Raw genomic sequence first — 12469 nt, forward strand, 5'->3', positions numbered from 1 at the left:
TCCCTTTATCTTTACAACAATCTTGGGAAGTAGATGCTATTATTATTCCCATTTTACAGATGAAGAAACTGAAATAAATCAAGTGACTTGCCCAGAGTCACACACCTAAATCTAGGACATGATTGAAACTCGGGTCCTCCCGACTCCAGATCCAATGATCTATCCACCTAACTAGTTGTCTGACTATTGTCCTCTAAAGCCTCTACAATCTTTAACATTCTAGGCTCCTAATCTACATGGGGGGAAATATTTTTTTAAGATTACTGACTCTCAAAAACTTATGTCTTAATAAAAAATAGACTGGACTTGAAATCGATAGAGACCTGAGTTTGGCCTCTGAAGTTTATCAACTAGTAAACTAATTGTATAGCTTTGGCAAAAGTCTCTTAATTTCTCTAGACTTCAATTTCTAAAACTGAGAAAATGACCTTTCTTGTCCTTTCCAACTCTATGTAGTATAGCACCCTCTTTCACAGCTGAGGGAATCCAGTTCCAAAAATTGAGAAATGACTGGCCCAGAGTAATAAAGATAAATGAGAGTTTAGACTTGAACCCCGGTTCTGACTCCAAAACTATTGTCATTATACTATTGTCTCTAAAGGTATGGTAGTCTTAAATCCTTCTCACCCTTGAGGTTACTTGACTGTGCTACCATAAAAAAAAACTATAGAATTTTAGACCTCCGGAAGTGACCTTAGAGATCATCTAATCATTGGATAATAGATTAAAAGCTAGAAGTAATTTTACAGGTTATTGGGTTCAATCCCATCAATTTCTAGATGAGAACTTGGACCCAAAGAAAATAAATGATTTGATAAAGATAATAAAAGATAGCTATATCATTTATTATTGTCTAGTCATGTCTGATACTTTGTAACCCCATTTAAAATCTTCTTAGCAAAGATAATTTAGTGATTTGCTCTTTCCTTCTCTAGCTCATTTTACAGATAAGGAAACTGAGGTCCCATAATTAGTAAGTACTGGAAGCCAGATCTGAACTCAGAAAGGAGTCTTCCTGACTCCAGGCCCAACACTTTATCCATTGTGCTATCTAGGTTTATAAGAAGTAGAATGACAAATAAAATGGAGGACCTCAAACTCCTGGCTTAAAATCCTTCATTCTTTACCTTATATTACAATACCCGGGCCTTTTTCACATCTTCCATTTCACTGGAGAGAAAACAAGACTCCCAAGCTCATAGATACTAGGTGACAGAGCCCCTTGCCTTAGACACAGATCTAATTCCAAATCCAATGCAAAATCTTTCCTTGTAGCCTGTTACTCCTATTTCTAAATCTCTCAGATAGCACCTACTTGATCCAACAATTATCTGTTAATTCATCTGGATTTGATAAACAGGGTATAGTATTGTCATACTGGCAACATATCTGTCATTTCACCCTAAACAATTAGTTCATATGTAGCATCTGGTTTTTCCAGGATGATTCTCATTTTCCACCTCATTTGTGACTGTGCAGATGTTAAACAAAATTTGCTCTAAAGTTACAAAAGCTCATGCAGTCTAGCACCCCCCCTTCACACACACACACACACACACACACACAAAATAATCCTCATCACTAGTAACTGCTCTTAGGTTTTCCTTTGTCATATTGTAGGAGAGGAAAGTTAGAAGTGAGAAAAGAAAGGGCAGATTTAAATTTCAATAGAAATGTCATAATTTATTCTGCTTGTATAAAAAAAGTCATCGTTAACGTAACAAAATGTCTTCTCAAAAGAAGAAATATATTATTTCAGGTCATAAATAATCGGCAAACATACAACCAACCTTGGCATCTCAAAAAAAGCACTCTTGCCTGGTGCTTTTCCGTCAGTGCTAAGAGAACAAATGTTTAAGGATGTATTTACAGAATTACAGTACTCCAACAACAATAACAACAAAAATTGAGGTATTTGGTTTTTCTAGAAGTGGAATCTGAGGTTTGTGAAAACTGAACACATCTACACAAATAAATAATGGGAACTTTTGCACTGTATGTGTGTGTATGTTTACACACACACACACACACATATACATATACATATAAATGTCAAAGGGAAACGGCCTCTTCTGCTGGCTAAGTGTCCAGAAATGGTAATACTGGTAGGTTTGTTGAGCACAAAAACTAAAGTTCTGAGAAGAGAAGCCATTCCAAACAGCCTACAATGTGAGCTATCAGTCTTTTTTTCCTTTTGCTTCTCTATAAAAACAACCTGATGTACCAACTAGACATTGGTCCAAGACACACTTCAGAATTGAGCACAAATGAACCTTAATTTCAGTTCAGTCCAGTTCACCCATGTTGTTCTCAAGTGTGGAGTTCAGGAAAAAGTTGAACCGGATGACATTATAACAAAGCTGAGACATTATCCCCCAGAGTTATTGCACTTTGTTTTAGACAGAAGGATCCTCAAGTTGAGCCTTATGTGGTTCTCAAGTAACTTCCCTGAGTCTCTCAGCAGCTTGGGGAAGTGGTCATTGGGCTCTGAAGGTAGTTCAGCGCATTAGAGGAAGAATGAACTGGGATGGAGACAGGGAAATTAAAGACTGTGGTTGTGGAGGTTCCTCTGTCAAGCACAGCCATGGCAGGACTTCCCGCTTCTGCTGAACAATGAGGAGCTAGGACTTGGGACTCGAATTGTAATAACTGACCCATAAAGCTGAAGTTGGGGGAGATGATGCTTCTTCTTTGCTTCACAAACTCAAAGGCCTCATCCAGTTTGACCCGATTGGTCCTCATGAGGTAAGCTAGGCAGATGGTAGCTGATCGGGAAATACCAGCCTGACAGTGAACGAACACCCTTCCTCCTGCATTCTTTATAGAGTCTGAAATACATACAATGAACAGCTGTTTTACCCAAAAGTTATCATTTTTATACTGGGCTTTTTCTTCCCAGCGTAACCCAAACCGCCAGTATCATAACAACATTCATAATAACTATTTACCTATAAAGTCAATGGCTTCATTGAACCAGGAGCTTATATCGGCCTTGTGATTGTCCTCCACAGGGATGCTTTTGTACTGGTAGTGATCTTCAAAATGGTTGGGGCAATTTGCAGAGACGTTGATCAAAGCTGTGATCCCCAGAGCATCCAGCATATCTTTCCTGGATGCATGGTAAGCGCTGCCCAAGTACAGAAAAGGCAGAATCTCCACCGGACCACCCTGAAATATAACAATTTTTAAGACGGTCACACAGAGTACTAAATTATGGCATGTGAAACATGCACAAAACATTCAAATCCTTCTGGTACCTAATTTTCTTGCTAAGTTATTGTCTGAGAAAGATGAATTCATTAAGAACAATTACTAAAGGAAGAAATGAGCTAATTTACCACAAGGCAGTGACACTGGGTGATGGGGGTGAGAGATGATATTGACCATTGTGTCACTATAAAACTGAATTACTTGCACTGTTTTAGAGGGTGACCAACATCCTGGCTATCCAATATCTTATCTACCTCAATCCACTGAATTCTGAAGGGAAAAAAATTAAAATTCCCGGCCATTATAGGTTATTTTCTGTGCCTCCTTTCACTGATATTCGAGTTCTCCCTCGCTCGTTATACTGACCTGGTCATAGAGAGGCGTGCCACAGGAGCTGCACCCGGATTCTGCACTGCCGGGGACACTGGAGTTCAGAGGTAGGCTCAGCCCCATGGGTGTAGATTGCTTGCTGCACAATTCCGGGTAGGCAGAAGAGAAAGCTTCGTATCCTCCTGAAAATACAAAACAGACACGTTCTCCCATTACCTTTGGAGCCTGGGTATTATCATTCCGCTCCACCTCCTTTCTCTCCGAGCCGAAAACGCGCTTTAAAGCGGGAAAGGAAGGCAAGGAAGTATCTAATTCTGCCTCCTTTGAGGCGAGTTTACAGCCTGGGCTGCATCGCTTTTGCTCAAAAAGTTGTTACGGTCAGGGCCGGGAGCGCGGGGAGCCTAAGCCCCAGGAGCCAGATGCAAGGTTGCCCCACCTCTCCCCTCGGGCAGTGCGTACCTCGGAGAAAGCAGAGGCGCGCCCCGCGAGCCTCCCTGCCCAGGGCGCTGGCGGCCAGCGCCAGGGTGCCGTCCCGCTTGGACACCTCGAGCTCCGAGCTCCGCTCGTCCAGGAGCACCACGGCGTGGTAGAGGCCGGCCAGCAAGCGGCCGCGCAGCTCCTCGTTGGGCACGATGTGCTCCAGCCCCATGGCGCCCTTGGCGCGCCTCTTGACGATGGTGCTGAAGCGCACGTTGAAGGAGCCCAGGATGTGCGAGGAGTTGAAGGAGAAGAAGGAGCGGCAGTCCAGGACCAGACACTGGGCCGCGCGCTCCTGAAGCAGCGCTCTCAGGCTCTCGCAGTCCAGGGCGCAGATTTCCATGTTGACCATTGCTCGGGCGAGCCCCCCCAGCGTGCTAGCGGTGGGAGCCCCGAGGGGACTGCGGGATAGCGCCGGCCCCGCGAGCGTGCGCCGAAACCGCGGAGCCGCAAGCAAACAAAAAGGAGGGGCTCGGGTTCGAGTCCCCTCCTTTCCTCGCCGGGGGAAGGGGAAGAATGAGATTCCCAACGAGCTGGCAGGCGCTCCGGGGCTGCGCTCCCGGGCCCGGGGAAAGTTCTTTGTTTCTCTCCAAAAGGGCCGGTGCCTTTTTCTTTTTCTTATGTTCCGCAGCGCTCTCAGACCGAGCTATCCCAGCGTAGGGTCCTCTGTGGCTCAAAACAAGCTTCCTTAAGACTTTTGTATTCGAGGAAAGCAAAAAGAGGGGAAAAAGCATCCAAGTCGACTATCTTTTCCTTTCTTTCTTTCTTCCTGCTTTCCTTTCCATTCAGCGGCTTTCAGGCGCCCGTACCCTCACTGCGCTTTCTGCTAGGCGCACGTTGAACAAGCCGCCTTATATAGTCCAACCCGGAACTTTTTTTTCCCTCCCTCAATGTGTGAGTGTGTGTGTTTGTTTGTTTGAATGGGGCCGGGTCACGTGGTTGGGCGGTGACGTCACCGGCCAGGCTCGAACTCAGCCCTCCTGGTGCCAGAAGCGAAGACGTCATCGCCTTAACAGCAAAGCAAACACGGCGCCAGCACACCAGCCGGGCCTCCCCACCTCCTTTCCCCATCCCCCATCCGCCCCATCCTGCTCTTTGGGCAGGAAACCAGGTACTGCATCCAGCCAGCAGCTGCTCCCCGGGGGGGGGGGAAGAGGAGGAAGGGACGGAGGAAGCGAGGCTGCTGCGCGCCCTGCCAAGAGCTGATTAAAGGGTAGGAGATGTACCTAAGAATAAGTTCTCTGAGAAGCTGCTCGCTTTTACCTGCGCTTCCCCAGAGTCCGGCGTGAGGTCCAGGGAAAGCGCTCTGGATTCGGAAGCCGAAAACCTGGGTTCCGATCCCGGCTCTGATCTTGGAAGTGACAGAGAGCCAGATACTCCCTCCTGCGGATCTCGGTCCCTCGCCCGGGATGAAGGGTCTATGAACTAGTCTCCCTAAGCATCCCAACTCTAAAACCTCCCGACGGCGTCGGTTGGGAGCCGTGCGGAACCGGCCTTGCAACAGACCTAGAGAGACGGGTGGTTTGTAAGAAAATACACAGTTTTGCAGTCAAAAAACTCCTTCGTAGCAAAAGCGGACCCTCTTCATTCACTAGTTCCTGCATCAAGGGTCGGGTTTAGAGATCTAGGAGTTGGAATCTCACACGTGATTATTGTTGCACGGGACCGGGACGGAGGTCTCCCGGTGCCGGACGCCGCAGCTTTGGGACAAGAACCCGCCCCCGGGACGAGGGAGGGCTGCCAGGCGTTTCATTGGACACGGAAGGGCGGGTGGTTTTTTAAAAACAAGCCTCCTTGGCCTCTTTGGCCAACGGATTTAGGACTACCAGCGCGCGTTTCCTCGAGATACTAGATCCTGTAGTAGTCGAAAGTGGACTGTGTATCCAGCTTTTTAAAAAACTGGCACAAATTGGTGATTATTTCTACAAGTTCCCTTTAGGGTTGTCATTTTATCTTTTTAGAATACTGCCATTTGTCTTGCCCTCTCCCTTTCCTGAACCCCTCTAGTTCCATTTTGATTATATGTACATACTTCTGCAATTTGTGTTACTGGACTAGGTTACATGTAAATATTGCTACATTATGTCTCTTAGTGCCCAGGACTTTAAGAACATTTTGTGGTTTCTTCCCCCACTGTTCTTTGGGGATTTCACAAACAGGCCACTATGTCGTTTTACTGAATGCTGGATCATCAGAATACAACTTCTTATGTCAGGCGGAGTTCAGATGTGCCTACGCATATTGAAACTCCCAGATGGGTTTTTCTAAAGGTTCAGGGCACAAATCTCAGGTTGGAATTTTCTCACATTTATTTTCAGTCCACTTATTGCTCATCCCAATCAGAAAAACCCTCAATGCCAGCATATTAACAATACTTGGGGGAAAAAAAGAAAAAGAAAGAAAAACTTCAGAAATGAGTGTTGTCTTACATGTTATAAACCTTAGAGTTTGTTTATGGTTTCATAGCATTTTACTAGTATTGTGTAGTAGATGTTATTAGCGTTATAAAAGCTTTTATTATGTGTTCAAGTTCCGAAGTCATCCCTCCCCACTTTGAATTCTCAAGGACCAAGATAATGTGTAAGAGGTATACAAAGCTCCATTTTGTATTATAATTATATATGGGTTTATCCCTTTCAGTAGGTTGTAGGCAGGTTCCTCCTTGGGAATAAACTTTGTCGATGCTCAGGAAATATTTGTTGAAATGAATTCACAGTTGTTCTATGAAAAATACAAAGACAGAGGGTTCTCTATGCTAAAAATTCTTAGGATTAATTGAACCTCGAGGTTAAAGCTTCCATTGTTCAGCCAGGTCCAGGTCAAGTGAGCAAGTGCAAATATTATTATCGCAGTTCTTTTTAACACTCTGGTGAACTACCAGCAGTTGGGAAGAACAATTCTAGTGTCCTTAAAAGACTGTAGTTTGATAGAAAGAACAATGAACTAGGTAAATCAGGTGACCCAGGTTTGAATTCTGATTTATCTGTGATTTTGATGTGGAAAACATGAAATGACCTTCCTCTTTTATAAAAATGAAGGAGTTGGACTAAAGTTTCTAAAATGTGACCAGAGAATTCCTAGTGAGGAAACTTGAAAGTTTTATCCATCAAACAACTCCAGTCACTATATTGCAACTTTTGATTTTAGAAAGATGCCTGTGGTATTATGAGATCAAATTATTTGTCCAGGATTGCACAGCAAGTAGGAATCAAAAGTCACATCTTCCTGACTCTGAGGCCTACTAGATAATCAATACAGGCTAGGTTTTAGGAATTATTTCTGACATAATCATTATAAAACACTTTTCATGTATTTCAATCTGCAATATAAGAAAATATTTTGTATTTTCTCTGAAACACTTAGTTTTTTCTACCTAAGATATTAAAAGGACCCAAAGAGGATGATCTAGACCTCTAGGCCTTCAAACATGTTAGCTCCTCGAGAATATGGATTGTCTTTTGCATTTTGTATCCTCAGCACTTAACACCATGCTTGGCACAGAAAAGGGGCTTTCTAACTAACTGACCGACCCATATAGAGAACAACATCCATTTCAGGTGCTCAATAAATATTGAATGAATGTATCTTTATATAGTTATTGGATATTATGTACCTTTTAGAAGCACACAGAATCCAGGCTTAAGTCCTGTTGTAATAAGAAATAATATAATGGCAGCATTCTGTCATTAGTCTTTGGTCTCACTTGAATCAAAGACCCAATCAGTGTTCTCTGAATTGTAGGTATTTAGTTCTGGGGAAGAATATTGACTCTCTGAAATTCAAATTATTAATTGGTCACATGTTTATGGTGACCACACCAAGCTATGAGAGTGTCTTTTGATTGATCAGTTAGAAGAGGTTATTTAAAGTTTTCTTCACTTTGAATAGAATCATTAAAGAGGGAGAGATTGGTTTCAGGGAGATAATTCTCCAAGGCTTTGATTTGCTGAAACAATTATATTCAATTAAAGCAGATCAAAATCTATGAACTTATAATACATAACTTTATTTTCTATGAAATGTCTTTTTGTTTCATATTTACTTTAAAATATTTTTGGTTAGCAAAATAATTTTGATTAGCAAAACCTCTGCTGACATGAATCTGTTTTTGAGCAAAAGTTCTTTATATTAATTATTGTCTCTGTCAAATTGATTTTCCTGAACATGTCTTTCTCTCCCTCCATCCCCCCAACGACCTCCATTGGCTCCCTATTACCTTATAAATGTATTATTTGGCTTTTAAAATCTTTTGCAACCTGGTCCCTTTGAGCATTTTTAGACCTTCTGTGTATTTAGCAATCTAGTGACAATGGCCTATTCCTTTTACAAAACATCTCCTTTCTTCCTGGGTATGTTTTCAAACCTGGTTGCCCATCATGCCTGAAATTCTTTCCCTGGCTTCCTTTCAAGACTCAGTTCAAATCCTACTTTCTGGTCTCCTTGATTGCTAGTGTCTTCCCTCTGAGACTAATTTATATTGTATATAAAGTTGATTTATTTACATTGTATATAAAGTCATTAGGGGTAGTTATATTATAGAATTAGCCAATACTGAACCATTGCTCCTAGGGGAAATATAGATTAGTTTTCTGCAAGCCTCTAGTCACAACTTTTACTTCAGCTTTTTCCCCTGAAACAATTAGGGTTAAAGTGACTTGCTCAGGGTCATACAGCTTGGAAGTGTTAAGTGTCTGAGGTCAGATTTTAACTCAGATCCTCCTGACTTCAGGGCTGGTGCCCTATCCACTGCACCACCTAGCTGCCCCTACTTTAGCACTTTCTAAAACAGTTTCACATATAAATCAGTGAAATTTCTTTTTTTTTTTTTTCTGAATGATTAATTTTAATTAATCTCATAGCCATTTTTAACTATTAATTCTCACAGCCAACAGCACTATATTATTCATACCTGAACAAAGCTTATCTAATATATAACACATGACCAACTGTGATTTACTTGGCTCTTTTCAACAATGAGGTGATTCAGGGAAATTCCAATAGTCTTATGTTGAAGAGAACCATCCAAATTCAAACAAAAGACTATGGGGACTGAATGGTGGATCACAACATAGTATTTGCACCTTTTTTTGTTGTTGTTGTTTGCTTGCTTGCTTTTTTCTTTCTCATTTCCCCCCTTTGATCTGATTTTTCTCTTGTAGCATGATAAATATTGAAATATGTTTAGAATTGTACATGTTTAATCTATATTGGATTACTTGCTGTCTTGGGAAAGGGGAAGAGGAGGTTGGAGAGAGAAAAATTTATAAAACAAGTTTTGCAAGAGTGAATGTTGAAAACTATCTTTCCATGTATTTTGAAAAATAAAAAGCTATTATTAGTAATACTATTAAAAAAAAAAAAAAACACGTCACAGCTTTATTGTGCTTAGAAACACTAGACAGAAGATTAGCAATATGGTTGGGGTTGGGTCATTTTAGGCAGCTAAAGCACCAACAAAATGCACAAATATGTGAAAAATGTGGCATTAAATAAACCTGGAAAAGAATACTTGTTTACAATATGAGAGCTGAAATAAAAAAGCAGATTTTCACCTTGTTCTATCTCAAAAAGAACTGAATATGGTCAGGAAACTCAAATTTTTCACCAGATATTTCACATGTCTATGAATGACCTCAAAAATACCATGAGTATTGATTTTGAGGTAACAACTTTTTTTTTTTTTGGCTGCCAGGCAATCTGGGTTAAGTGATTTGCCCAGGGTCACACAGCTAGCAAGTGTCAAGTATCTGAGGCCAGATTTGAATAATAAATAAATTTTCACAAGTAGGTGCTTTTGTAAATATAGAATCTGCCAATAATGAGGATGGAGTTTATCTTATATGTATGTATATAATTGTTTGCATGTTGCTTCCCCCAATTAGAAGGTGAGGCCCTTGAGGGCACGGACTGTGTATTTGTGTTTCCAGCACACAGAATATATGTTGTCAGTTGTTCAGTAAAGCTATGCAGATGTTAGCATTCCATTATGATCCCTGGGGTTTTCTTGATAAAGATACTGATTTACTCTTTCCTTACTTACTGATTTACTCCACTGAAGTGGAGAAGTTAAGTAAATTGCCTTTAACTCTCATAGGTAGTGTTTGAGGTCAGATTTGGACTTGGGAAGAAGAGTTTTTCTGACTTTAGGTCTACCAGTCTTTGAACAGCACCCCTAGCTGGGGCTCAAGAATCCAAATACAAATCTCTTATAACTCTATTTCTCCTCATTGGACTGTTTATAAATGAAGAAGGGGTACCAATCACTAGGAAACCAGGACCTTCCCTGGACAACTTGCCATATGCCTTGCAGCTACACCCTTTCCCCCAACCTGGAACAACCACCCATCAGATTTAGGACCTCACAACAGCTACCTATATCAGCCTAATATCAGATGGGGATTTATTTGTCAAATTAATTTTTTTTAATGAGACAATTGGGGTTAAGTGTTACTTAAGTGTCTGAGGTAAAATTTCAACTCGGGTCCTCCTGACTTCAGAGCCAGTGCTCTATCCATTGCTCCATCTAGCTGCCCCTTATTTGTCAAATTTCAACAGTTGATGTCAGAGACTGAAAAGCAAGTATCCTGGAGTCCATAGAGAACCAATGGCATTTACTGTTTAGGGGAGTAACTTAGCTAGGAAAAGAAGCCCTTTGGTAGTTATGAGGAAGATGGATTAAAGATGGAGACACTTGAAGCATCAAGATCAGTTTATGAAAGAGTTAGCGCCTATTTAGGTGAGAGATAATAAGGACTTTAATTAGGATAGTGGTTGTCAATGGAGAGAAAAGGACAGATACAAGACATAATTGTAGGCGTAGAAGTCACAAGAGTTGTTAATTGATTAGTGTTGGATTCCTAGTGTCAACTCAACTTGAAACAAGGTGAAAACTCAAGGGTGATGTCAGAATCCTGGTGTTAACTCAATAGAATTGATACAGTGCTTATTATTGGTTCACACCTTAGAGCGAATCCTTACAAGGTGATAAGTTGCTAATACTGATGGAAACAATGCTTGTGTTCATACCTTTAGAGAGCTTATAAGTATCTAAGTATTCAATGGAGTTCACATGTTTGGGAGAGTTCAGGGTTTAGAAAGAAACACCTGTCTTTGTATTTTTCATAGAACAACTGTGAATTCATTTCAACAAATATTTCCTGAACATCGACAAAGTTTATCCCCAAGGAACCTGCCTACAGTCTACTGAAAGGGAGAAACCCATATATAATTATAATACAAAATGGACTTTGTATACCTCTTACACCTTATCTTGGTCCTTGAGAATTCAAAGTGGGGAGAGATAAATTCACATCTCCCTTAGGGCCAGAGAGCACTCTGGGAGATAACCCAGAATCCCTTTCCCCCCAAAGGGGACACAATTTACATCAATACCTATCCAGTATTCTTTCCTCTTCTCTATTTGACTAAGTTAAAAAAGGCTAGTCTGTCTTGCATATGACAACCCTTCAAATAATTTCTCTGATCATCCCAAGTGGTCCCTTCTTCAGGCTAGGCATTGGAAGATTCCTTCCACATATACTGATGTGGCCATCCAAAGGTGTGGGATAGACAAGAATAGTCCCAACCTTGATCTGCCTGGGACTGTCATCATCTAACTTCCTTGTCCTGGGTGTAAGAATCAAAAATGTCTGATGGAAAACTTCACAGATTCACTGATGAATCTTGAAGAGATTTTATTTTATACTTTTTTTCCCCCCAAGAATGTTGTCTAAGTTAGAAGGTGTATATGAAATCTTTTCCTTTCTTGCTTGTTTTATGCTTGGTAGTGGTATTTGTAGATCAAAAGGTATGGACACTTTTTTAGCATAACTCTAAATTGTTTTGTAGAAAGGTTGAATGACTTTAAAACCCACTCTGTTGTTCAAAAAGTTCAAGAGACATAGTTTCTGGGTAATTAATCATTTTATTAATCCTGTTAGTACATAATCAATAAAATGTTTAATGGCACTTTGAAATGACAGATTCTTCATCAAACCTACTTAATACTTTGTATGGTCTTTGATGTTCCTGAAGATGACAATCAACTCTGACTGATTAATAACTAATAAGAGAATAAATGTTATAATGAGAGGTGGGCTTATTCTAATGAGACTCTGAGGGACAATGACTTTGCTCTGATCATTCAGTTTTGGGCAAAGAGACATATATATATATATATATATATATATATATACATATTACCCAACCTACAGTAATCTAGACAAAAAGGAATATCTACTTTTCTCCAGACCTGAGTAAAAAATACAGTGGACCAGATTTTATCAATTCACCTAAACTAATTTTCTTTTTTTTGTTGCTAAACTTTTGAATAGATCTGAGTTTTCCCTTCTCATTATCAGCCCTGTACCTCAAAGTTTGCCTGAATAACCTAACCTATAGGAGCTAATTTCTGAATGAAGAAGTAGAAAAGGGGAAGAATTTTTGTCCTAGT

General features: G+C 40.7%; 1 protein-coding gene across 1 annotated transcript; it reads right to left on the reverse strand.

Moving 5' to 3' along the window:
* Positions 1–1656: 1656 nt before the first annotated feature.
* DUSP1 (dual specificity phosphatase 1) lies at positions 1657–4862 on the reverse strand. Its single transcript, XM_003756828.4, has 4 exons — positions 4000–4862; positions 3577–3722; positions 2949–3168; positions 1657–2828 (listed from the first exon to the last, which is right to left on the reverse strand). Exons 1-4 carry the CDS (start codon positions 4367–4369, stop codon positions 2458–2460), a joined length of 1107 nt encoding a protein of 368 aa, XP_003756876.1. The 5' UTR covers positions 4370–4862; the 3' UTR covers positions 1657–2457.
* Between the last annotated feature and the right edge of the window lie 7607 nt (positions 4863–12469).

Source organism: Sarcophilus harrisii, chromosome 2, assembly GCF_902635505.1.
Source record: "Sarcophilus harrisii chromosome 2, mSarHar1.11, whole genome shotgun sequence".
In the NCBI taxonomy this organism is placed as follows: domain Eukaryota; kingdom Metazoa; phylum Chordata; class Mammalia; order Dasyuromorphia; family Dasyuridae; genus Sarcophilus; species Sarcophilus harrisii.